The sequence below is a fragment of the Hemiscyllium ocellatum genome, chromosome 7 (genome assembly GCF_020745735.1).
Source record: "Hemiscyllium ocellatum isolate sHemOce1 chromosome 7, sHemOce1.pat.X.cur, whole genome shotgun sequence".
Lineage (NCBI taxonomy): Eukaryota > Metazoa > Chordata > Chondrichthyes > Orectolobiformes > Hemiscylliidae > Hemiscyllium > Hemiscyllium ocellatum.
In genome coordinates, this window is record NC_083407.1 from 92,406,559 (window position 1) to 92,434,455 (window position 27,897).

The 27,897-nt window shown below is 39.5% G+C and overlaps 1 protein-coding gene across 1 annotated transcript; it reads left to right on the plus strand.

The window, feature by feature from the left end:
- On the plus strand, nt 1–27,565 carry LOC132817549 (uncharacterized). The gene is made up of 6 exons (XM_060828051.1): nt 1–100; nt 201–331; nt 8,539–8,661; nt 12,089–12,406; nt 14,370–14,543; nt 27,468–27,565. The coding sequence occupies exons 1-5, from the start codon at nt 49–51 to the stop codon at nt 14,502–14,504; spliced, it is 759 nt and encodes a 252-aa protein (XP_060684034.1). The 5' UTR covers nt 1–48; the 3' UTR covers nt 14,505–14,543; nt 27,468–27,565.
- Nucleotides 27,566–27,897: the final 332 nt, after the last annotated feature.

The window sequence follows — 27,897 nt, forward strand, 5'->3', positions numbered from 1 at the left end:
AGAGAAGAACAGAACTGAAGTGTCTATCAACATATCCAAACAGACAAAATGAAAATCATTTTTATCATATTTGCTGTAGCCCAGATCCTCTACTATTCTGGCAAGTATTGAAATATATTGAGGAGTGATTTTGCTGTGTAAATTGTTGTTGTATGCTAACAGTCACAAATGTATTCATCTTTAACTCCCTTTGCTTTTAGATTCTGGGATTCCATGTGATCAGTCGACAAATTCACAGACACCCGAGGCAGTAAATGCTACAATTATACAAGTGAATCAGATGTTTGCAATGAATAATCTCTTCCGTATTGTGAGCTGCCAAGTACTAAATGTAAGTGTCACCAAATCCAATTGATTTATTTTAGTTTTTTCCTTGTAATGAACATTAGCTTTACACATTTTATGGAACGTGCTATGAATTTAGAGTGAGAAATTTGGTCACAGTCAAGAGATAGACAATAAATTACAACATTTTAGGTTGGAATTGTTTGTATTAGATCTACATCTTAATAAAAGAAAATATATGACTGTATTTCTTTTTGTCCAAATCTATTATTTCCTCTTGACACCACTTCTTTACTAATTGCTTCGATGTGAACCAGTAATCTTGAAATTCCTCCGTGAATATCATAATGGGATTCCCCTGCTCAAAGATTTGCGTACCTGTGATGAGATTGCAATTTCATTCTAGAGGTGACGGTAGGAGGCTCTAGCCATTAGGTACTGTTGAAAAGCAAATATTCAGTTGGTTCAAGTCCATCCCTCTCTGTCGTCATAGCAAAAGCAAAATGCTGCATGAAATTTGAATAAAATCTGAATAAAGTATTGCAAATGAAAGGAAGCCCTGAATATTGCAATTAGATTGGAATCCAAACCATCCTGAGATCTGTGTCTTGGAAAGTAAAAAAAAACTAGGACTGCAGATAGAGTTTTAAAATAATTAGTGGGCTGCGGGGTTTTGGAGAGGGGTAATGCAGGCATATGAAGTAAGTGGATTTGACAGCATTAACAGGGCAGGTATTTGGGTAAAGATCCCCAAGTAGACAAGAAGAGAAAGAAGGTACAAAAATAGAAAACCAGCCATACAAAGGGTCAAAAGGGGAAATATTGGTAAAAAGACAAAATTAATTACTCTTTTCTTGAATGCTCATGGTACTCAAAGCAAAAGACATGAATTAACAAATATAAGTTAATGGATGTGATCTTATAGACATTACAGAGACATGAGTATAAGGATTCACCAAAGGTCGGCAAAAGTGGGTACTGCAGATGCTGGAAACTAGAATCAAGATTACAGTGGTGCTGGAAAAGCACAGCAGGTCAGGCAGCATCTGAGGAGCAGGAAAATCAACGTTTTAGGCAAAAGCCATTCATCAGAACCTAACGAAGGACTTTTGCTCAAAACGTCAATCCTTCTGCTCCTCGGATGCTGCCTGACATGCTGTGTTTTTCCAGCACCACTCTAATCTTGATTCCACAAAGGTAGTACATTAATCATGGGTATTTATGATTAATATTCATGAAATCAGACTGACAGAGAATTCATGGATTGTATTTGGGATGATTTCCTGGAACATTATGTTCTGGATTCAACCAGGGATCAGGCTCCTTGGGATGTGGTGATGTACAATGAGGCAGATATAATAAAAGATATCAACTTAAAGATATCCTCGGAAACAGTGTACATAACATGATAGAATTTAACAATCAGTTTGAGAGGGAGGAACTTTCTTTAGAGTCAACTGTGCTAGGCTTTAATAAAGGTAATTACAAACGAATGAGCATAGAACTGGCTGGAGTAGACCAGGAAAGGAATTTATAAGCAAGGCCGGTCAAGGAAAAACATCGACATTGAAGAAAATAATTCATGGCTCACAGTAAAAGTATATCACAGCTCATGAAGAAGAAGGTGATAAGCCAGAATATAACCAAAAAGCATCAAATTGATGTTGCAAGGATTAGTGGTAAGCCAAGTGATTGGGAAAGTTTTAAAATCTGACAAAAGGTGACCAAAAAATTATAAAGAGATAGAATGCAAACTTTTAGTCTCAACTTGCAAATAATATGACAACAGACAGCAAGAGTATCTTTAAATATATAAAAAAGAGGACAGAAACCAAAATGAACATAAGCCCCTGAGAGAACAAGACTGGAAATAATAATGATTTGGAGATGCCGGTGTTGGACTGGGGTGTACAAAGTTAAAAATCACACAACACCAGGTTATAGTCCAACAGGTTTAATTGGAAGCACACTAGCTTTCAGAGCGACACTCCTTAACCAGGTGATAGTGGAGGGCTCGATCATAACACAGAATTTATAGCAAAAATTTACAGTGTGATGTAACTGAAATTATACATTGAAAAATTGATTGTCTGTTAAGTCTTTCATGTGTTAGAATACAGTGATAGTTTCACTTCTTTCATGTGTAAATCACAAAACCATTTTTTAAAAGTTGCATTCTCAGGTTAGCTGTTAACAATGGGTGATAGCTAAACATTATGTTGAAAGTGTTGGCCTCCTGTGTTCTCTGTCTATGCCATGATGTTTAGATTGATTCTAATCTAAAAAGTGAGATAACAGAGTTTTACATAAATTCATGCAGTTTTTGAGCTCAGAGTTCTACACGAATGCATGCAGTTTTTGAGCAAAGTACAATGCAACTGCAAGTACAAATTCACCCCACAAAATATATGTGTGCATGTGGGTCTTTGTCTGTCTGTGTGTGTGTGTTTGTGTCTGTCTGGGGTGGGGGTTGTGAAGTGAGAAAGTGTGTGTGTAGTGAGTGCAGAGTGTCTTATGTCTGTGAGGGGGTGCTTGTGTGAGTGTGGGAGTGTGTGTGTCTATAAGGGTATGTGTGGGTGTCTGTGTGCGTGTCTATGTGTACCTGTGTCCATGTGTATGTGAGAGTGTGTGTGTGTGTGTGTAGGAATATCTGTGTGTGTGTGGTGCAATGGTGATCACCTGTAATGTGACATGAACCCAAGGTCCCAGTTAAGGGTTATGGGTACCGAACTTAACTATCAGCCTCTGCTTGGCCACCTTTCTCTGCTGCCTGTCCTGAAGTCTACCTTGGAGAATGGTCGCCCGAAGGTCCGAGGCTGAATGTCCTGGACCACTGAAGTGTTCCCCAACTGGGAGGGAACCCTCCTGTCTGTTGATTGTTGTGCGGTGCCCATTCATCTGTTGTCATCGCCTTTGCTCGGTTTCCCCAATGTACCATGCCTCCGGGCATCCTTGCCTGCAACGTATAAGATAGACAACATTGGCTGAGTCACATGAGTACCTGCCATGTACAGGTGGGAGGTGTTCCCATGCGTAATAGTGATATCTATGTCCACACTCTGACACATCTTGCAGCGTCCACCATGACACGGTTTTATGGAGTTGTCCTGAGAGCCGGGCAGTTTGCTATGAACAATGATCTGTTTGAGGTTTGGCGATTGTTTAAAGGCAAGTAGTGGAGGTGTGGGGAAGGTCTTGGTGAGGTGCTCATCCTCATTGATAATGTGTTGCAGGTCACGAAGAACATGGAGTAATTTTTCAGACCCTTTAGAAAAACATAATATTTTCAAGCAGAATCAGCATAATGTCATGAAGGAGCCATCAGGCCTGATAGATTTACAAGAATTCTTTGAGGAGGTAACAGGCTGGATAGATAAATGAACAACAATGGATATAATATGTTCGGATTTTCAGAAGGCATTTGATGAGGTACCACACATTCCACTACTTAATAAGATGAGTCCATGTTGGCATGAATACAGAGTTAACTTACTAAGAGGAGACAGAGAGTTGAGATAAGTGGGGCATTTTCTGGATGGCAATCTGTAATCCACAGCGTGCCTCAAAAATCAGTGCTTGAGTTGAGGATCACAGATCAGCCATAATCTAATTGAATGATGGAGTAGACTTGATGGGCTGAATGGTATACTTCTGCTTATACATCTTAGTCTTAAAACATCAGAAACCCCCGATCACGTAGTGCCCCCAGCTGCAGCACTACCTCTGCATCACTCTCACTCCAACTTAATGGCTGCCCTTAATTAATACCATGCAGATCTAGAAAGGTGTGTATAAAGACTAGGAGTGGAGAGAGCAATCATTCTAATTAGGATTAATATGGATTCAAAAAGAGCACATCCATCCCAGAGCAATGGAATCTATCATTTATAGCATGTCTATTTCCAGAAAGTTCTGATCAATAAATTGATGTTGGATCATGAAAAATACTCATCTCATGAAACTATTTCACTGCTTTGCAAAATATGAAAAATTGTTGTGAGTTCTGTGGCTTGAATTGTTTCAGTTGCATTAGTTTTAAAGACAGTGTCGTTAGATCATGAGACCCTAAGCTATTGGTGCAATTAGGCTATTTGGCCCAATAAGTCTGCTCTGTCATTCGATCGTGACTGCCACCCAGTGATTTGCTGGGACATAACCAAAAAAATTAATGATCACAGGAAACCTGGCCTTCTTCAAAGCTCTTGAAAACCTTGTTAGTAAACATTGATCATTTTTCCAATTTTAACATCTCAGTTGAAGATTGGGATAAAACAGGGATCATACCTGATGTTGGAAGGTATCCTCCTCATGCAACAAGATGATTTGAGTGATTATGTTATGAAATGAGCTCTCTTCAGACAGTGAACTAATCTTTTATTTCATTGTATATGACTTGAGTGTTTTGTTAATTTCTGACAACAGATAGGATGTTTAGTAGCATTACTGGTGAAGGTGAGTGTCATATTATGTTTAATCTTATTATTTACACTCCTGAAAACTAGCTATTAAAACATACAATGAGTCTCAATTACTAAGAATAGAGGATGCAGTATATTAAAAATTGTGTTACAAATATTTAGTTTTAATTGCTTGAACTTAAATTGTTAAACCTAAGTCAAATGGACATTGTGTTGATAAGCTGATAACTCTGATTTAAGTTATGAGGAAAGGGGTGTTATTTTGATATATTAATATGTTTTCTTTCGTGTTTGGCTTTTAAACAAGTTTTATCTCCAACCAGGCCTTCTATAAATTGAAACAAAAAAATTCAAACTTTTGGTTTTTCCCTGAACAAACAAACCAAAAAAATCCCCTGATCCTTCTAATTGAAAGCAAGCTAATATCTCTCAACGTTTACTCTGCCCACTTGCAAAACTCTCCCAATGCAAACAGTTTCCCATTACTACTCCAGGAAGTCCCTCTCTCACACACTCATTTAAAAATGGTATGCTTCCAATATTGACAATTACTCATTAAACCTTTTCACATACGGAGACCAAAAGCCACATGTCTTTGATCCAAAGCCCAAAGTCTAAAATAAGTACATTAAAATATAATATATAAATCACACACCTTGCATCATACCCAGAACTAGTTGGTTAGCCTTCAAGAATCACAACCACATTCCTTTGTATTAATTTATGACAATGCCTTTTCCTATATTGGTCTACACTTTTACACCTTTTCACAAGATGAATAACTCACAAATAAAACAATATCTTTAATGCAGAAAAAATATCCAAAGAAGCTTCACAAATGCATGTTGAAAATGCATTACTGAACGGAAAAGGACTAATTAGAAGTGGTCGACAAAACTTGACTAAATGGTGGAGTTTAAAAGAATTGGGGGGAGGAAGCATAATTCAAGAACAGAATTTCAGAAGATGGGAACCAGCTGGCTGAAGTTATGTTGTCAATGACTGAGTAAAAATGGGAGGAAATTTCAGTTTACAGCTGACAGCAAGTTACAACATTTAAATGGCATCTGGATTGGTTCCTGAATGGTAAGGGTTTAGAGGAATATGGGCCAAATGCTGGCAAATGGGACTGAATCAATTTGGATAACTGATCAGCATGCAGGCTTCAGACCAGAGGATCTATTTCTGTGCTGTGTAACTGTATGACTCTATATCTCAAAGCAGTAAACAGGATTCTGGAATATTGCTGAGCTTGATATTAAGATGGGAATGATCTGTCATTGTGCTACATCTTAAAAGATCTGGTAACAGAAGCCAGAACATTTCATACCTCTGAATTTGTTTACTTAATTTGATAATTCACCACTTATTTATTCCATTGACATTATAATAGATAGTTGGGTAAGTTACCAAAAGAATTTAGAGTTTGGAGTGTATTGATTACGAAACTGGAAATTGACGTATGCCATTCCTTCCAAAATAAATTGCAACATTCTGTGATAAGTTAGGACACATAGTTAATAAGTGGTAAGATTATGAATGAAATGAACCGAGTGGAGTGCAATGATCGTGGTCCGATTGCATCATTGTTCTGTAAAATGCTGTATTTGTTTGCATGGCCTGATGACTGTAAACATTAAAAAGAAACAAAAGACAGGCAGAGAATATATGAACAGGAGTATGAGCAGGATATTGGGGATCTCAAAACAAGCTTCATCATTTGTAAGATCATGGCTAATCTGATTATGGCCTCAACTCGATTTTTCTGTTTACCAGCTTTAACCATTGATTCCCTCCTTAAACAAGACTCTATTTAATTTAGATTTTAAAATATTCAATGATCCTGTTTTCATTACTCGTTGGGAAAGAGTCCTCGATATACTAACAAGCCTCTGCAAAAATAATAAACAATTTCCTCATCCCCGATCTCAACAGATGATCCTTTATTCATAAATTGAGTCCTCAAGTTCCAGTGTTTCCTGGAAGGGGTAGCATCCACACTACTGAACACCCTCAGGAACTTGCAATTAGATTGCTTTTTGAAGAATGGAATAGAAGTATTTACGACACAAGTGAAATATTTCTCTTCAAGTTTACTGTAGACCAGATTTTTCTGCTGTTCTGGCAAATAGTGAGGTGCGCTCTGGAGTGATTAGGGTCTGATTTGTATTCTGAACATTGGGTGTTAACTCAAATTCTCATGAGTCAGGTTTAGGGGACCCATGTGTAAAGTCTGCCTTCTTACAATTAAAGAAAATAGTAAGTGCTTTGCATCGAAGCTGAATTAAGATTTTGCAATTCCTGACTTGTTGCTGTGAAGTCCATTTAGATCACATCTACTGCTCTGCCCTCATCAATCTTCTTTGTTACCTCCGCAAAAAACTCAATCAAGTTTGTGAGACGTGATTTCCCTCGCACAAAGCCATGTTGACTATCCCAAATCAGTCCTTGCCTTTCCAAATACATGTACATCTTGTCCCTCAGGATTCCCTCCAACAACTTGCCCAACACTGAGGTCAGGTTCACTGGTCTATAGTTCCCTGGCTTGTCCTTACCACCCTTCTTAAACAGTGGCATCATGTTTGCCAACCTCCAGCCTTCCGGCACTTCACCTGTGACTATCGATGATACAAATTTCACTTGTTTTAGTGAAATCATCTTCAATGTACATCTGAGTCTCTGATTTAATTTGTACTTTTTAGCAGATTCATATTTTATTTCTTTATGTTATTTAATAAAAGCAACAGAATTTACCAGTGGGTGGTGTGAGTATGGAGTGAGCTGCCAGAGGTAGAGGTGGAGACTAGTAAAATTACAACATTTTAAAGGAGTTTGAATGGTATACAAATAGGAAGAGTTTAGCAGGATATGGACCAAATTCTGGCAAATAGGACTAGAATAACCTAGAATATCTAGTCAGCAAGGACGAGTTGGACTGAAGGGTCTGTTCCTGTGCTGTACATCTGTATGATTCCAGCAGTTAATCATTTTCAGAGATGAGGAACCCCATCTTCCAAACATTTGGATTACTAATCCAGGAACATAACCATCACATTCCTGCATTTTTGTAAAATTCAGCACCAGGAAAATCAACTGATGAAATTGATCATATGAATATGTTAGTAATTCATCCACGAACCAATCAATTTAGGACTCATATAACTCATATCATCTTCTCTACAATCATTTTTTAAGAGGTTCTTCTAACTGATCACTATGCAACAATTTGGAATTTGAATAGCTCCTTTACCATAGTAAAATGTCCCAAGTCATTTTCCAGGAGCACAATAAGATTTAGGGAAAAAAACACTATTTGCTAAAATATCATTATTTATAAGTGTGAGCTGAAACACACTTCATTAGGTGTAGATCTATTCTTGTGCCTGGGTAACTGTTGGAGAAGAAAGTATCACCCAGATCATATTAGTTATTGACATCCAACTTTATTGTAACAGTAGGACTTAACTGTATTCTGTGTTTGCCACACTCTTATCCTGTCCTGCCACCAATGCACATATGCATCCATGTCTCTTTGTTCCTTCACCCAGTTAGAATTGTACCCTTTACTTTTTAAAGAATACATGTTTGTTTTTTTCAATTGGCCTCATAATTTGTGTGGGTTGGCTCAAGGATTTTTACTGTCTTTTGCAATAATGAAAGTTGAGGAAAGGCAATAATATTTCTGGGCACGGCATGTCATGTCAAAGTCATTTTTCTTTTAGCCGGCATACTTTCTTTTGGAACCAGTTGAGCCAGGAAAATCAAGCCCTATATCATTGTTTATAAGTGCTACCTGAAACATACCTCATTCATATAACCCTGTCCCTTTGTTTAGGCCACTGATTTGGGAGAAGGTGCAACAGATTTCGAAATAGTCATTGATGTCCAGGAAACTGTATGTGCTGTAAATTCTGGATTGGATCCGGCAAATTGTACACTGCTACCTACCCCGGATGCTGTGAGTATTACAATGCTAACCATTTGCTGCCTTGTTCTAATAAACCTTTAAAATGGCATATTGACCTGCCCATGCAACATATGAAATTTAGTCCTGCATTGGCTGATAATTCATATTCACCCCCACACAGCAGTAGGTAATAAAGCATCCACTTGTGAGTTAGCATTGTAGAGATAGTTTTGGAAGGTTCTGTTGTTAACATGGAACAAAGTAGGGTCAGTGACAGGGCAATAGTATAATAAACTCTAATTTTGATGCAGTATGAACCTCCTCCATTATCCAGCTGAATGGGACTGCTCTCAATCAATCTTTTCTTGCTTATCCATTAATAGTTGTGCCAATGCCAGTAATGGGATCACTTTCCATTTCTGAATTGTCACCTTTAGAACACATCCTTAGTTCCCGTCTCTTCCTTATCTATATTGCACCTTCATAACTATGCCACAAGAAACAGACTTGAACAAAAGGAGAAAAGGCTGCTGATTTGTTGGGCCATCACTGGCATAGAGACACAGAAAGAAGTTACCTTTTAATCTTAATTCTTAGGTAAGGCAGCTAAATTCTGATAGGTCAGTGCGTTGCCATGGAATTGCAACAGAATTTAGCTGTCTCCATTACCAATATTTTGAAGAAATTGTAATAAATGTACAAATTCATTTGTCTCCATAAAAGTGCATTAATGCAATTAGCTTTTAGTACATGTGAAAGCATCACACTGTACACCTAGCTGATAATCTAAAATTAGTTACTTGTGCAGCTCCTAGCATGTCCAGATTGCTTCATAAATGATTTCCTATGGCAGAATTATATCAAATGATGGATAAACTTATTTGAGACTTGCAAAAGTGGACTGCTTGAATTTGTCAACTGCAAACCATCATCAAGAGATGTTTTTTGCCTTGGAGCAAAATGTTGTGTAGAAAACATATCACCCTAATAGTATAAATAAAATCTGGATTAATATTAAAAGTGCAAAGGAGAAGTGAAAAAGGAAATACAAGGGGCAAAACAAGATTAGATTGGTAGTCTGCACAAAGGGAATTCAAAGATCTTCTGTAGGGAGATAGATAGTGAAAGGATTCAAGCCAGGTCCCCAGAAAATTACCTGGCTCTCTGGATTTTTAGTCTAGTGGTAGCACCACTATGGCCATTGCCTGTACCATTTGTGACATGGCTTTTTTGATCCACTGTTGGTCTGTCTGGCTAACTCAGGACACCTTGCTCCAGAATGGACCTGAGGGACTTCCTATTAAAACAGTACAACTGAACTCTGCATGGACTGGGAATCATGAGACTTGGGAGAAAGAAGCAGGTCAATGATACGTCTGAATACAGTGGTTTTAAGTCAAGGTAGAGTCACGCCTGGGGGTATTAGACAGAAGGCAAAGCGAGTTGTTGTTTAGCTGCAATAGGTCTTGGCTTATACACCAAAGATTATGACTGATGGTTACCATTATTAAAGGCTTTTAAACAGAATGGGTGTGGTTCCACAGACTCAAATATTAAAGCATTCCCTGAGAATATATTCAAAACATAGGAAACAGTTAAAGGAAAGGATTCAAACACAGTGGTACCTCAGCAAAGAGATACATAGACTATATCATGACAGTCAGGGAGGAGCTAGAATGTAGCAAAAGGAATCTTTATAAAATATTTTAAAATACTTTTCTGAAAGTTTCAGGATTTGCCTATAACCCTGTTGTCTCAGTAACCTTGCTGATCTGATTCAGTCAGATTGATTCTGCGATTAGCTGCATTAAGATATGCAACCCTTTCATTCTTTGCACTGCCCATTGCACTGTTCTGTCAATGCTGGATATCAGACTGCTGAATATCAATGTTGTTAAAGTGTTAGCAGTGGGAAAATGGCAGGTAACGGAGTCCCACCTCCAGCCTAATTTTGCTTGGGCAATCCTTCTGTCGGGCATGATGAAAAATTCTGGACCTGCAAGTGAAATTCAGGGAGCTGAAAAGGAATATCATGCATTTAGTCTCTCACACTGAACAATGTCATGGTACCATACCAATGTAGGAGACTAAATGCATGATATCTGCAGTGGGACAGATATTCTGCTGGTCAGATAGACATTACTCCAATGTAGAGAGGAGGTATGCATGTGGACTCTGTGGAATCCTGATTGTGGCACACTCCCACAAATCTCTGCAGTGTGGAAACAGGTGCTTCAGCCCAACAGGTCCACCCCGACCATCCAAAGAGTATCCCATCCAAACCCCTCTCCCATTATTCCACATTTACCTCTGACTAATAGACATAACCTACCCATCCCTGAATACTATGGGCAATTTAACATGGCCAATTCACTTAACCTGCACATCTTTAGAATTTGGGAGGAAACCGAGAACCCGTTGGAAACACACAGACAGACACGGGGAGAATGTGCAAACTCCATCCAGACAGTCGCCCGAGGCTGGATTTGAACCCAGATCCCTGGCGCTGTGAGGCAGTAGTGCTGACCACTGAGTCCCCGTGGTTAGCACTGCTGTCTCACAGTGCCAGACACTCATAGGAATTGCCTGAGAAATTGAATTATCTGCTCAGCAGAACCTTCTGAACATCTCCATTAAAACTGGAGACTTACACCTACTGACTGCATACTTACCTTACATACCCCTAACTACACACCCGCCGACAATTAACATCACCCAGGACCTCATCTGACAGTCCTCGGGACCCAAAGCCCCTCCGATGGATCTGACCCCCCACCCCCTGCCACTGCCACTGCCACTGGATGTGATCCCGAGACACAACATCCACAAACCCCACCCACCACTCCACTGCCAGACCGAATTTCACCAGCTCACCCTCACCACTTATCCATCCTGCTTGCCATCTTGAACCCTGGCACTGTACCCACATCGCACTTTACCCCCTGCTCATGATATCCTACACACATTGGGCACTATCCAGATGTCACTTAACTCTGACCCCATCGGTCACCCTATTTACCTGGCACCATGCCCCCGACCATCTGGCATCCTATCCACCAACACCCGAACATCATACTTGATGATGCACTTATTGTCTGACAGCAACTGTTAAAGTGTTTGTGAGGATTCTTCAATTCTCAGAATACAGCAGCTGACTGTTGTGAAATGGGGATGCAGTCTGCCTTCCTCTGATAGTTCAACATTGCAAAAGACCTGCCAGAGTAGAAGAATGGCTCCATATATCTGAGGGAGACCTAAGCAGATCACTTCCGAAAAACCCATTCCTCCATTGAAAAGAAGGATGAGAGTGGCAACTTGCATGAGACTGTCACTCCCCAGGAAATCTGGCGCATATTCATTGTGTTAATAAAATCCTTTGTTGTTTACAGTATACTTCAGTCAGGTGGGTGATCTTTAGTTCAATATGCCTCTCATTATTACTGTTATTGAATTATAACCTCAGCCATTATATTTGTAGAAAACTGCTACTTGCACCAGCCAGGTTCAAGTGAGACGTAATGAAAGTCCAGTTGTTATGGTACAATGCATGAACACAAGTATGACAACACCAACCCCAACATCAACACCAACACCGAATGCAACGTCAACACCGACACCAACATCTGCCCCAAACACAACACCAACACCAACATCGATGCCAACATCAACTTCGACATCACCGTCAACATCAACATCAAGGCCAACGTTGACCACAGCAACAACTACAACTACAACAAAATCACCACCATCGTCATCATCGGAAAGCAGTGAATCATCAGAGGAATGCAATACAAAGGTAAATTGCAGAACTTTGAAAAATTCACTTCACTAAGTATTGGTTTATGACATCCTGTAATCCGATTTGAAATAGTGGTGTCTTATTTTATGTTAGAGCTAAATTGTTATGATAAAGCCTCTATTTGAAACCGTCTAGCATAAGTAGAAAAGACATTGGAGGGAGGTCAGTCATTTGGCATCTTATTCATGCCAGTCAACTAGATCATGGTTGACCATTTACACAACCCCTTTACTGTGCCCTTATTTAAAAAAATTCATTTATAGAATGTGGGAGTATCTGGCTTGTACTCACGATAGCCTTTCTCAGTTGCCTCTTGAACCACTGCAATCCACCTGTTTTGGGTTGACCCACAATACCGTTTGGGAGGGAATTCCAGGATATTGACTCAGTGACAGTGAAGAAACAGTGATCTATTTCCAAGTCAGGATGGTGAGTGTTTTGGAGGGGAGCTTGAAGATAGTGGTGTTACCGTGTAACAGCTGCCCTTGTCCTTCTAGATCGAAGTGGTTGTGGGTTTAGAAGGTGCTGTTTAAGGATCTTTGGTGAATTTCTGCAGTGCATCTTGTAAATATGGCTACTGAGCATTGGTGTTGGAGGGAGTGGATACTTGTGAACGTAATGCTTGATCTCCTTAGGCACAAATCTACCATAGCTTTAAATATGAGGCAAATGGGGATCCTGGTCTCTGTGAGAAAGATTTCCAAAGATTCACAACAATCTGAGTGAAAAATTTCTCCTATCACTGTCTTAAATGGACAATCTATTGTCATCGATCTTTGACCCACATGTTCTAGATTCTCCAAATGGGGAAGCTAATCTTTGAAATACTAGCGGAACTTCATATAACTCAGTGGCATCACCATGTGCTCTTCAAAACTTCAGAGAGAATCCGTTCATCTTACTCAACTCCCTTTATTAAATAACCCACCATCTCCAGGAATCAATCTCACAAATACTTGTTGCACTCCCACAGATATTCCAACATTTCTTTCAATAAGGAGTCTAGACCTATATGCAGTTCTCTGGATGTACTTTCACCAAAGTCCCTGATAATTACAAATGACTCCCTTGCTTTTATGTTTCAACCTTCTTGTAATAGTGGTAACATACACAATTTGCCTTTCTAATTGATAACATTCTGTGATTCAGTCAACAGCATTGAGAGTTTACACATTTTCCATCTGATGCAGCGGTTCAAGAACCAGTTCACCAACACCTTCTCAAGGGCGCCTAGGAACTGGCAATGTATCCTGGCCCAGCCAGCATTATCTATTCCCACAAGTGAATAAATTTTAAAAATTAGGTGCTTGCTGTATAGGAGAAGTCCAGGCAACACTGATATGTGTTTTTCAGCTGACTCAGAATGTACTCCAGTATGAAAGTGATTGACAACACAAAGATCAGATCAGCAATGACACCACTTATTATCTTCCCAAACCCAATGACATGTGATTGGTTAAACCAACAATACACTCTCTTCCTTTTAGCAAACACAGCAAGCAGCTTATGAGGTCCCACAAATAACAAATGCAAAAGAAGAGCAATTCATCTAAATATTGATGGTGCTAGTTGAGCAACCTTTGACCACGAGAGCTTCATTGTCTTTGGATAACAACATGGGATCTTCTTTGTTCACCGACATGGACAAACTGTCTTATTTTGACCTCCCATTTAAAGCTTTTTCCTGCAATGAAAACTTTGTCCTTTGATCATTTGGCTTTAAGGAAAAGAGCTGTGTTATGAAGTTAAGTTAGCACATTGCTATCTGAGGGAGATTTAAACTTGCCTATGCAGAGATAGGTCACTGAAGTCAAAATCTGGGCAATTAATATGTTTGACCATAAAGAAGACCTGATTGATTGATCAAGACAGATTTTTAAGATTTTCTGTTCAAGAAATATTTACACAAAGACCTCTATATCCTCTGATTTGGACATATAACTGATACTTCTTATGTCAGAGATATGGCAGAGGCCAAAGATACAGACGTTGCAGGAAGAGACATGGTTCAAGATGGTGGTATTGGTGGAGGCGTCGCTGGGGCAGACGAAGGCGTAACAGATGGAATCGCCGCAGGTATCACAGAAGATACTGAAAAGGCTGGAAGAACTGGAGAGAGTAAAATCCAAATTTAGTAAGTACCACCAGAGATTTACTTTTGTTTTTATTTCATCTATGTTTTCTCCTGGATTGCATAAAATTATAACCAGTTTGTGTTGGTTCTTATTTGTTCCCATCTAATCAATATGCCTATCCAGTTTCCAAATCAATTTAGCTCTCCTTCATTCAGTTTCCTCTATAATCTATTGAACTATTGAAACATAGGAGCAGGAATAGGCCATTCAGCCTACTCTGCCATTTTAGACCTTGGCTGATTATCTACCTCAATGCAATAGTCATGTGCTATCGCTACATTTTTTGTTGTATTAATAACTAAAAATCTATCAATCTTTGCCTTGAACTTACTTAATGACTAGTCTTCCATCACGTTCTGAGGTAAAGGATTCAACAGATCCACCATTCAAAAAGCGAAGATATTCTGCTTCTTTTCAGTCTAAATTAGCTTGTCTTTCAGTCTAAGATTATGTTCCTTCATTCTAGTCCATGCTAACCAGATGAAATACCGTTCCTGTATCTACCCTTTAATAATTTTGTGGGTATCTACAGAATCACTTCTCATTCTCCTGAATTGCAGACTATATAGTCACCTCAATCTGTCATCACAGGAAAATCCCACCAATCCAGGAATCAGTCTGGTTATGCCCCTTGCTATGGACTAAGTCAAACCACTCAAAATGTTCTTAAGCAGACAGCTCAGACTATAACTTTGCAATTTGTTTCGGGAAGTGTACAGTGAAAATTACCCGGATTAATTTCGCTAGGTTGACTACTAGATTTTGAAACAGACAAAACTTTGTTCACAAAATTACACAATGAAACACTAAGAACATAATAAAGAACCCCTACAGATCTCAGCCTATCCAACTAGACTTAATTATGCTGTTCTGAATACACACAACAGTCCCAATAAGCAAACTCCCTTTAAAACCCAATATAAATGGAACACATGTTTAAGTTGAAGGGCAGAAACGAAGAGAAGGGGTTTCCACACAGCTCCCTGCTGAAATACGAACCAGCTCAAGACTGAACTAAACTGCTCAGCTCAGTTAGAGAGCTGACCACCCCCCTTTAATTATACAGGTCACTTCTAAAACATGGCTGCTTTGGCCGGAAGTCTCATCTGTTTACATATAAACAAAAGGCCTCTCAAAATACTTTTTATCTCTGTACCAAACCAGACTGATCAGAGCCCAGCTCAGTTTACTACCCCTCTGAAAAAAAATCGAGGCCAGAGTCTCTTTGAGCTTCGGAACAGCTTTTCGGAAAAAAAAGGACTAGCTTTGTGACACCTCCCCCTTAAAAAAAACTAAAAGATGGCTTCATTTTTAACCCTTCAAAACCTGGTTAGTAGTCTAAATACACATATACACTATACTAACTATAAACATGCAAACATGCACAACCACAAGCAAATTCAGACCGCGGTACACCTACCACCAAATGCCTCTGGATTTCATTCGAGTCTCAACAACACATTGGCAATCACGTTTCTAACAACCTGTCACATTCAAAATTGTCAAATTGAATGGATGCGCAAACAACAATCTTCATCTAAACAGACTGGCATTTTTGTGCTTAACGTTTTCCACAAATGTCAATGGGTTGTGACCAGTGTATACGATTGTCTCAGATGCATTGCTGGTAATATAAACACGGAAATGTTGCAATACCAACACCAAGCTGAAAGTCTCTTTTTCCACTGTTGAATATTTCTGTTGCTGAACATTCAACTTCCTGAAAAAATCCCCGATGAGTCTTTCTATCCCTTCATCCTCCTACATGAGCACCGCACCAACACCCACATCACTGACATTAATAGCACCTTGAAAGGTTTTGTGTAATCCGGTGTGGCTAATACTGGGGCAATAGTTAACACAGTTTTTCAGCTATCAAATGCGTTTTTGCAGTCCGCTGTCCACTGAAATATCTTGCCTTTTTTTAACGATTCAGTGAGCGGAGCAGCTATACTGCTAAAGTTCAGCACAAACTTTCGATAAAACCCGCTCAATCCCAGGAACTGTAGAACATCTTATCTTGTCAACAGTGTGGGATATTCCTCAATTACTTTCGTTCTAGCATCTCATGGCCCAGTAACATGGCCCAGAAGGGTGACTTGGGCTTTGGTAAATTCACTTTTAGTTAGGTTTACCACCAAGCCTGCCTTCCGAAGTCGATCAAACAAGTCCGATAAATGCTGTAAACGTTCCTTCCATGAGTGATTAAAAATCACCAGGTCATCAATATGCACCATGCAGTTGGAGAAACCGGCAATGACCTTATTAGTCAGTCTCTGAAATGTGGCTGGAGTGTTTTTCATACCAAATGGCATGACTTTGAACTAATATAGTCCATTTGGTATTACAAAAGCCGAAATTGCCTTTGTTCTCCCTGACAGAGGTACTTGCCAGTAGGGTCTGACAAGTCCAACTTTGAAATGTAAGTTTATTGTCCCACTTTTTCAACACAGTCCTCCCACCATGGAATTGGATATACATCAGTCTTTGTAACGGCATTGGCTTCACGATAGTCCACACATAACTTTTGGGTACCATCTGGCTTTAGCACCATTACTATGGGTGAGCTCCTGTCATTGTAACTCACTTTGATTATACTATTTTGGAGCATGCGCCCTATCCTCTTCTGAACCTGTGCCAACTTTAGAGGGCTATGCCTACAAGGATGGTGCTTAAATGGAACAGCATCTCCTATATCTACATCAAGCACAATTAGGTTAGTTCTTCCCAGTTTATTTCTGCACATCTCGCCCATGTGATTGTAATAACTCTTTCAGGTCATTTTGCTTTTCTTGTGGAAAGTAACTCAAAAATATATATCAATTTTTGACAAATTCCTCATTGTCCAATTTGATTTGAGGAATGTCTAATTCAGAATCGTCTGAACTCGATTCTTTTTTCTGGGCTGTAATCATTACCACCTTCTCCTCTTGCTTTCCTTCTCTATCAAAATACCTTTTGAACATATTCACATGACACACTCTGTGAGATTTCTTCCTGTCTGGAGTCCTTATCAAGTAGTTTACTTCACTCCATTTCTTCTCAATTTAATATAGTCCACTAAACCTTGCTTTTAAAGTCTCACCTGTTACTGGAAGTAACACATGAGAGTTTGTCCAGTACTCCTACCACAAATTCTTTACTCTTTCTGGACTCTCTAGCCTCACTTTACACAACTGAACACTTTTTGTCTCACCATGAATTCCTGTTACCAGTACCTTTTCTGGCAATAGTCCCTCAGGAGTACACATCTCCTCATCCTTCAGCATTACAGACTGAGTGGATCCTGTGTCCCTTAATATTGTAACCTCGTTACTTACTACTCCTGGTTTATGTGAATAAACTTTACCCTTGCATGTATATTTTTTAAGCAGATCTGGCACTTCCTGCTTAATCGACCTCTGATCATCTTGTCCACTCTGAGACAGTTGTCTAACTTCCCTGGTGCTTTTTAATACTAGTCCAACAAAAATTCCAGGCTTGTCTGGCTTCTCTCCATCTGGCTTTCTCCTAGCCCATCAACACTGTGAGTTCATGTGGCCCACTTTACTACAGTGAAAACACTGGAGCTTTTTAACTTCTTTGTCCCCCTCAAAGGTTTCTTTTTCACCCTGTGATAAATTTTCCTTATGAGCTTCACTCTGATCTACCTTTCCCTTTCCAAGTGAGGATTTCTCTTTGCCCCAGTTTCTATCCCTCATGGACTGAAATTGGTTCTGGAAGCCAAACCGAGTTTTATGGACCAGCTCATAATCATCAGCCACTTTAGCTGCTAACCTTGCTGTTTTAACTCTCTGCTCTTCCACATGTGTTCTCATTACTTCAAGCAGTGAATTTTGAACTCTTCCAAAGAATTACCTTTCTAAAGGGATCATAGGTTTGCTCTATTTTTAAAGCTCTTATCCACTTATTGAAATTACGCTGTTTGATCCTTTCAAACTCAGGATAGGTTTGACCAGGGTCCCTCCTTTGATTCCTGCAAAGTTGTCGATAGACTTCTGGTACAAGCTCATGTGCACTTAAAATGGCTTTTCTCACCTCCACATACTCCGCAATTACCTCCTCTGATGGTGATGCAAATACCTCACCAGCCCTACCTACAAGTTTTATTTGGATCAACAAAGCCTACATTGTCAATGGCCACTGCATTTGTTTAGCCACCTTTTCAAATTAGATGAAAAAGGCTTCCACATCCTTCTCATCTAATTTAGGCAATCTTTGAACATACTTCAACAGTTTCTCACGAGGCTTCTGACTACCAAGGGCTTGCTCCTCCTTACTCTCTTCCTCACTAAACCTACCCTCAGCCTTTATCTCCAGCCTTTTAAGCTGTCTTTCCTTTTTAAGTGTCAGTTTTGAAGCTCAACAGCTCTCTCTTTTTCTCTCTCTGCTCTCTTTTTCCCTCTCTTCTGCTTTTAATCGTAACTCAAGCTGTTTCATTTCTGCTGCCCTTTCCTTATCTCTTTCCTCCAACTCTCACTGCTTCATTTGCAATTGAATTCTTGCCATCTCTATAGATTCTGATGGTTTCTCCAGCAAGTTTAAGTGCTGAGCTACGGCTGTAATTATCTCTCCTTTCCTCGCAGAAGCAGCTTCTCTGCTAATTCTTGCAACTTGGTCTTTTTGCAAAACTTCCAAAATCACCACATCCACCTCCAGAAAACTTCTGCCGACTGAAACAGCCATTTCTATCCCAAACTTTGTCCACGAATCCAAACCAATACCCAAAATAAAGACACTAGCACCTACCCCTCACTGTTTAAAATCCCACAAAGAGCCCCCAATCTGTTATGGACTAGGCCAGACAAATTAAAACATTCTTAAGCAGGCAGCACAGATCATGACTTTATAATTTCGGTAAGGTTACAATGAAAATTACCCAGATTAAGTTAGCTGGGTTGACAACTAGATTTTAAAACGGACAAAAATTATTCACAAAATTACACAATGAAACTCAAAGAACAGAATAAAGAACCCCTACAGAATTCAACCTATAGACTTAATTAGACTGTTCCAAATATACACAACAGTCCCAATAAACTCCCTTTAAAGCCCAGTATAAATGGAACACACGCTTACAGGTTGAAGTTGAAGGGCAGAAAGAGAGAGAGTTTCCACACAGCTCCCTGTTGAACTTCCAACCAACACAAGAACTTCCAACCAGTTAGAGAGCTGACCACTCCTCTTTCATTATGCAGGTCACTTCTATGACATTACCACTTTGGCCTGAAGTCTCACCTGTTTACATATAAACAAAAGGCCTCTCAAAATACTATTCATCTCTGTACCAAACTAGACTGATTGGAGCCCAGCCCAGTTTATTACCCCTCTGAATAAAATCAAGGGCAGAGTCTCCTTGAGTCAAGGAACACCTTTTCAAATAAAGAGAGACTAGCTTTGTGACACCCTCTACATTCCCTCTGTGGTCAGAATATCCTTCCTCAAAGCTGCACATATGCTCCAAGTGCAGTTTCATCAGTGTCCTGTACAATTGAAACAGGAATTCTTTGCTCCTGTATTCCAATCCTCAATAAAATCCAACGTAGTGTTGACCTTACAAATTACTTGTTGCACCTGCATGCTAGCTTTCAATGATTTGTGAACAAAGACACCTAGGTCCCTTTAGATATTAATTTTCCAATCTCTCACTATTTAAGAAATATCCTCCTACAAAAGTGGATAACTTTACAATTATCCACATTATTATTGATCTGACATTTATTGCCCACTCACTCAGCTTACCTGAATCATTTGAACACTCTTTACATCTTCCTCATAACTCACATTCTCACAAAGTTTTGCGTTATCTGACAATTTTGAAATCTTACAGTTAATTCCCACATCAAAATCATTGATACAGATAGTGAGCAAGTGGTCCCAAGCACTGCTGCTTTCAGTGTCCCACTGGTTACATTCTGTTAACCTGAGCATGACCCATTTTTTCCTACTCTCAGCTTTCTGCTTGGTTCTCATCATCCTCAGTCCCATGTAGTTTATTTACATCTTCAAATGTTTTACATAGTCCATTGTAATTGTTTTGTTTGCAGTAACGATATGGGATTGACTTTTCAGCAGTATTTTGATTGTGTATATTTGTTCATTGTCAACTTCCAGATGCTGCCTTTCAAAAATGAAAATCCAAAGTCTTTCTTCATAACTTCCATGTCTAATACTATGGATCAGATTCTCCTTCTGAACTTCCTCCAGGATTTGAATTATTCTCCTTTATCTCATGGTGACCAGAACTGGACACAGCACGTAAAGGGCAGTCTAAACAAAGCACAATATGATTTTGCCAACCGTTAGTCTGATTGGTACCCGGTGCTTTTATATTTTATTCATGAGATGCAAGCAATGCCAGTAAACCAAAATGATTGACATCCAACAACCACAACCATCTTAGAGTCAAAGAGTCATAGAGATGTACAGCATGGAAACAGACCCTTCAGTCTAACCCATCCATCCCGATCAGATATCCCAACCCAATCTAGTCCCACCTGCCAGCACCTGGCCCATATCACTCCAAACCCTTCCTGTTCATATACACATCCAAATGCCACTTAAATGTTGCAATTGTACCAGCTTCCACCACTTCCTCTGGCAGCTCATTCTATACACATACCACCCTCTGCGTGAAAAAGTTGCCCCTTAGGTCTCTTTTATATCTTTCTCCTCTCACCCGAAACCTATGCCCTCTAGTTCTGGACTCCCCAACCCCAGGGAAAAGACTTTGTCTATTTATCCTATCCATGCCCCTCAAGATTTTGTGAACCTCTATAAGGTCACCCCTGAGCCTTCGATGCTCCATGGGAAACAGCCCCAGCCTGTTCAGCCTCTCCCTATAGCTCAAATCCTCGAACCTGGCAATATCCTTGTACATCTTTTCTGAACCCTTTCAAGTTTCACATCATCTTTCCGATAGGAAGGAGACCAGAATTGCACAAACTGTCAAAATAAAACCTCTACTTGAAACCATCCAGCATAAGCAGAGAAGAAATCAGATGCTCCAGGGAAAACAGTCCTAGCCTGTTCAGCCTCTCCCTATAGCTCAAATCCTCCAATCCTGGCAACAACCTTGTAAATCTTTTCTGAACCCTTTCAAGTTTCACAACATTTTTCCGATAGGAACGAGACCAGAATTGCATACAATATTCCAGCCGTGGCCTAACCAGTGTTCTGTACACCAGCAACATGATGTCCCAGCTCCTGTACTCAATACTCTAACCAATAAAAGAAAGTATATCAAACGCCTTCTTCCCTATCCTGTTTACCTGTGACTCCATTTTCAAGGAGCTATGAACCTGCATGGTCTGCAAGGTCTCTTTGTTCAGCAACACTCCCTGAGACCTTACCATTAAGTCTTGCTAAGGTTTGCTTTCCCAAACCTTAGCAATGGAGCACCTTACATTTATCTGAATTAAACTTCATCTGCCACTTCTCAGTCCATTAGTCAAGATCCTGTTGTAACCATCTTCACTGTCCACTACACTTCCAATTTTGGTTTCACCTATAAACTTACTAACTGTACCTCATCTGCTCGCATCCAAATCATTTATGTAAATGACAAAACGTGGAGGGCCCAGCACTGATCATTGTGGCACTCCATTGGTCACAGGCGTCCAATCTGAAAAACAACCCTCCACCACAACCCTCTGTCTTCTGCCTTTGAGCCAGTTCTGTATCCAAATGGCTAGTTCCCCCTGTATTCCATGAGATATAACCTTGCTAACCAGTATCTCCTGGGGAACCTTGCCAAACGCCTTAGTGAAGTCCATTTGGATTACATCTACCGCTCTTAAATAGTGGCACCATGTTAGCCAACCTCCAGTCTCCCGGCACCTCACCTGTGACTATCAATGATACAAATATCTCAGCAAGAGGCCCAGCAACCACTACTGTAGCTTCCCACAGAGTTATAGGTTACACCTGATCAGGTTCTGGGGGTTTATCTACCTTTATGTGTTTCAAGACATTCAGCACTTCCTCCTCTGTAATATGGGACATTTTGAAAGGTGTCACCATCTATTTCCCTACAGTCTATATCTTCCATATTCGTTTCCACAGTAAATACTGATAAAAAATACTTGTTTAGTATCTCTCCTATCTCCTGTGGCTCCACACAAAGGCCGCCTTGCTGATCTTTGAGAGGCCCTATTCTCTCCCTAGTTACCTTTTTGTCCTTCATGTATTTGTAAAATACTTTTGGATTCTCCTTAATTCTATTTGCCAAAGCTATCTCATGTCCCCTTTTTGCCCTCCTGATTTCCCGCTTAAGTGTATTCCTACTGCCTTTATACTCTTCTAAGGATTCACTCAATCTATCCTGTCTATTGCTTCCTTCTTTTTCTTCACCAAACCCTCAATTTCTTCAGTCATCCAACATTCCGTGTACCTATCAGCCTTTCCTGTCACCCTGACAGGAATATATTTCTTCTGGATTCTTACTATTTCATTTCTGAAGGCTTCCCATTTTCTAGCCATCCCTTTACCTGTGAATATCTGCCTCCAATCAGCTTTTGAAAGTTCTTACCTAATACCGTCAAAATTGGTGTTTAAGTTTAATCAAGAGACATATCTCCAAAAACATATAATCAAGAAAGAACCCACTTTATTCACTAATGCTGACTTTCTGTAGGCCACACTTAAAAACAACAATTCACTTATCTGATTCTGTGCTGTGAACTTTGTCCAACAGTTCCTCCAAGATCATTTGTGAATTTCATTGTTTGATAATTTTCCCAGATGCACTCCAATGTCGATCCTTTGTGCTGGGATGAGTCTAACCAATGGAATGTCAATTACCTGATTCCAATGAGCGGGGGAATTGGCGTTTTGGGCAAAAGCCCTTCATCAGGAAAATCTCATTCCAGATGAAGGGCTTTTCCCTGAAACATCGATTCTCCTGCTCCTCGGATGCTGCCTGACCTGCTGTGCTGTTCCACACTCTTACATTCTCATATCCAGCATCTGCAGTCCTCACTTTCTCTTATTGCCTGATTCCTATTGACTCTAGTTTTGCTAATTGTCCTTGAAACCACACTTGTTAAAATGGGACCTTACTGTCAAAGACAGGCACCCTTTCCTCACATCTTGAGTTTATCTCTTTTGTCCTTGGTTGATTAAGGCTGTAAAAATGTCAAGAGCTGAGTGGCCCTGGTCAAACACAAACTGAGTGCTAGTGAACAGTTTGTTGCTGAGCAAGTGCCACTTAATAGCACTGTAGATGGCCCTGGGTCGCTCTGCAGATGATTGGAAGTAAACTGATGGAGTGGCATTCTCTTAAATTGGATTTGTCTTTTTTTTTCGGGATAGGAAATACCAGGGTAATGTTTGCATATTTCCAGGGAATTGCCAGGACTGGAACAGCTTGGTCAAGAGCATAGTTGATTTTGGAGCTCAAATCTTCAGTCTTATTGTTGTCAGGACCAAAAGCATACTTCAGTTCAGCATTTTGCACTAATATGTCTGGCTCCCCCCACCATTTAAGATGGAGATATTTTTGGAATGTCCTTGTCCTGCGTACCATCTTTCACTATTGGCTGTGACAGGACTGTGGTGAAAACGATCTGATTTATTATTTAATTGATCACTTAGCACTGTCAACATCATGCTGTTTCCATTGTCTTGCACGTAAGTGGCCCTGGATTGTAGTTTTATTGACACTTTATTTTTAGTTACAGCCAGCACTGTTCCTGGCATACCTTCCCTAACTCCTCATTGAAACAAGGTTTTTCACCCAGTTTGCAGCTAACAATAGATTTGGGGATATGTGTCGTGGAAATTAAATTGACTCAACTGAAATGCTAGCAAGAGCAAAGAAAAAGTTTATTTTGGACTCTGCAGAGCCGAGCCAATACATTGGCAAGATGCCTCATGTAAGGGGCTCCTCATGACTTTCACATACTCCCTTTATACTATACCTCGCTTTTCCTTATCACATCTCAAGGTTGGGAGCTTGGAACATTCAAGCTCCTTTCCACACATGGAGTGGTTTTTCTCATTCCTTGATTGTTGATATGATAGTTTACTGTCCTTGTGAGACTACTGTGTGTCTGGATTAACTTTATATTTTTCCCTGACTTTGCTTTTCTGTCTGCCTGCAAGGCTTTGCAAAGTATTCTTTTACAGATTTCACAATAAATGTTTATTTTCCATTACAATATGAAAGCTCCTGAGGTTACAGATTGTGGATGATTACAATTCTGCTGCATGATGGCCAACAACTTGTCACAGATGTCCAGATCCACATGACTTGTGTGGTGGTTACTGTTGTACATGTATCTTGCCTTGAAGGGCTCCGTATGCAGTGTGCATACAATGTTGAAACTCTATTCAGCTGTTATTCTGCTGGGGGTTTACACGCTACACACACAGATATCAGTTGGTTGCTGTAATGTCATAACTCATATTGTGTCTTTCTAATTTAAATATAATAATCCATGAAGGTCCTAGCTATTGAGTAAGATACAATTTTTGTTATAATGGTTTGGAAAAAACAAGTGGTGGAAAACATTGTGCTAATGAGATATACTGCATTCGAACACTGAGCAAGAAAATTTTTCTATAGGCAAAACAGATGATTGCAAGTCTTACATTGCACTAAAGTGCATGGAATAAACCTTTGATGCCTTTGTTGGTTGAAGCATTGAAGAATGAAATCACACTTCAACGCTGGCAAATCGGCAAAATTCCTCCCAAGAGATCAGTTCAACTTCTTTGATCAGGGTATAAGTTGAACTCTCAGCAAATAATGCAAGGCCAAAGACATAGTGTAAAAATATCCATAATATTCCCTCATTTAAATTGGGACACACGCAGAATTCAAAATACTTGAATACCATTCAAAGGTATGGTTTCTGGATTCAGGTTTGATGCAGAGTATCAAGCAAGGTTTGCTTAGCAATTGGGAATGAAGGTCTGCACAGACTTAATTAAAAATCACACAACACCAGGTTATAGTCCAACAGGTTTATTTTGAAGCACTAGCTTTCGGAGCGCTGCTCATTCGTCAGATGGTTGAAGAGTTGGAAACCACTCATGATACAGTCTTTTCAGAAATAAGTGCTAGTAATGAAATAACTTAAACAGGACATTAAAAGAACAAACAACCATGAAAGCAGCAAGTGGAAAAGAAATCAAGAGGGAAAAATAAAATGATGGAGAGGCCAGTCCATTATTAGAGCAGATTAAAAAGGAGAAAATATACTGGACCAACAAATGCTTAAAACTTTGATCGAATTAGAAGAATCTAGGGTGTAAAAACAGCAGCTTCAAAATATGTTGGAAACAAAACAGCAAAGAAGATTTGTAACACACAAATCCGCCTGAGGGACAAGTTCAGTTAGTTGTTAACTTCAAATGAAACTTGGTTGTGATCAGGTTAAACAAGCTCTGTGACAGCAGCTACAGCCCCATGCAAGAAAGACTTGACAACACAAATAGGTTGCCTGCTCCTGGACCTGGCTAAATTCATCTCCAATAGATCCTGGCAGGAGGTTGTGGATCCAAGAAGTTAATCAATTCATAATAAAGGATTGATTTTTGGACCATTATTACTCATATGACAGTTATTATTCCAAATCCTGTTATGGACAAATACATTTGTAACAGATAGATTGGTAACAATTAAGTCAAGTAAATTTAACCGTTTTGATGGTTCCCTCATCATCTGCTGCAGACCCAGTCTAGGAGTTTTGTCCTGCAGCAATTAACTAGTTTGGCCAGTGGTGGTGTTAACAACCCATTCTGATGATAGATATTGAAGTCCCCCATCAGTGCATATTCAGAGACCTTGCTACTCTCAGTGCTTCATTCATTTGGTGTTCAACATGGAGGAGTAGTAATGCATCAACTGTGTGGAAATGTAATCAGTAGTAATCAGCAGGACATTTCATTGAATGCTTGACCTGAGAACATGTCACTTCATAGGGTTGGGAGGCAATGACGAAGATTCCAACAGTAGCCCCCTCCTGACTGTGTATCACTGCTCTACCACCTTTCATAAATCTCTCCTGTATGTGGAACAGCACATACTGGGACCTTGTGTAATATGATTTGGTCAGTATGATTATGTCAATCTGTTACCTGACTCATTTGTGGGACAGCTCTCCTAAGTTTGGCACAAGCCCCCTGACATTACTAAGCAGGGTCAACAAGGCTGACTTCATTGGTTCCAGTGCCTAGGTTGATACTGAGTGGTGTGACTAGTTTCATTCTTTTTAGACTTTGTATTGCTGTGACATTGCTGTGGATCTTATTCCTGGGTCTGGTAGGCTGGGGAAGGCAAGGACTGCAGATCTGTCCCTAAAGGACACTAATGAATATTTAAGGCAATGGTTTTACGGTTACCATTAGACTAGCTTTTTATGCCAAATTTAGTTGAGCTTAAATTCTACAAATTGCTGTGATAGGATTTGAACCCAGATGATGAGCCTTTGGATTACCAGTGACCTTGCCACTACATCATCACTTCCCTCTATATAAATTGTCAAAATTGTCAAGTGTGATAAAGTGTCATGAATATTTGGTCACGTTAGAGGATCTGGTAAATATTTACACCTGAAAATGAAAATAGTCCTTTCAGTTTCTTTTAGCTCCCTTTCATGCATGTATCTTCCAATGAACAGAATTAAAATACTCCATGTATCTGTGCTTAGTCACTGTAGAAAGGACTGTTGATGCTTCCAGAGTTAATCTGTTAACTCGATACTGGCGCCATCATATCTAGTAGGAGGTAAGCATCCTTTCCAGCATTAGCCCCTTTCTAAGGAGGTATCTGCAAGGAAATCAAATTTCCCTTTAACTGGAGAGATTTTTCATGAACTGAAAAGACTCTCCAAAAACACCTTTCAGAAATGATTAACTAATATTCAGCTGAAACAATTGAGAATTTTCACTGAATTAATTTCCTGATTAATTTGCAGATTTTGGAAGAATACTAAAGAATGAAAAGAGATGTCACAGTGAAGGAAGATGATCTGCAGGAAAAAAACGTTATCTGACAATAAAGTTAATTTTAAAACATTATGGATTTTTAATTATCAATAGTTTACTGTTCAGTTGCTATTACTGTAATAGTTTAAGATAATTCAATATAATCTTGTTCATTATCATTGTTCAGCAATGAACCAGTTAATTAACTGCCATATATTCCATAGTAGATATTGATATTGAATATTGAATTTTTAAGCCCCTGAGGCTCTTTCAATTTGAGAACACAACACAAAAACATTTCACACATATATGGGACTGAGTACTGACCTAATGGTGTGATGGGAGAATCTATTACGCATGATCTTAGTAACTTGCTGACAGTAAATTAGACTGAATCAGAATCACATGATACATTGCATC

Excerpts from the sequence above, each read along its gene's own strand:
- LOC132817549 (XM_060828051.1), top strand. The coding sequence starts at position 49 with ATGAAAATCATTTTTATCATATTTGCTGTAGCCCAGATCCTCTACTAT. Across the intron at positions 332-8,538 it reads TGAGCTGCCAAGTACTAAAT|GCCACTGATTTGGGAGAAGG; the intron begins GTAAGTGTCACC and ends CCCTTTGTTTAG. Across the intron at positions 8,662-12,088 it reads TGCTACCTACCCCGGATGCT|AAAACTGCTACTTGCACCAG; the intron begins GTGAGTATTACA and ends TTATATTTGTAG.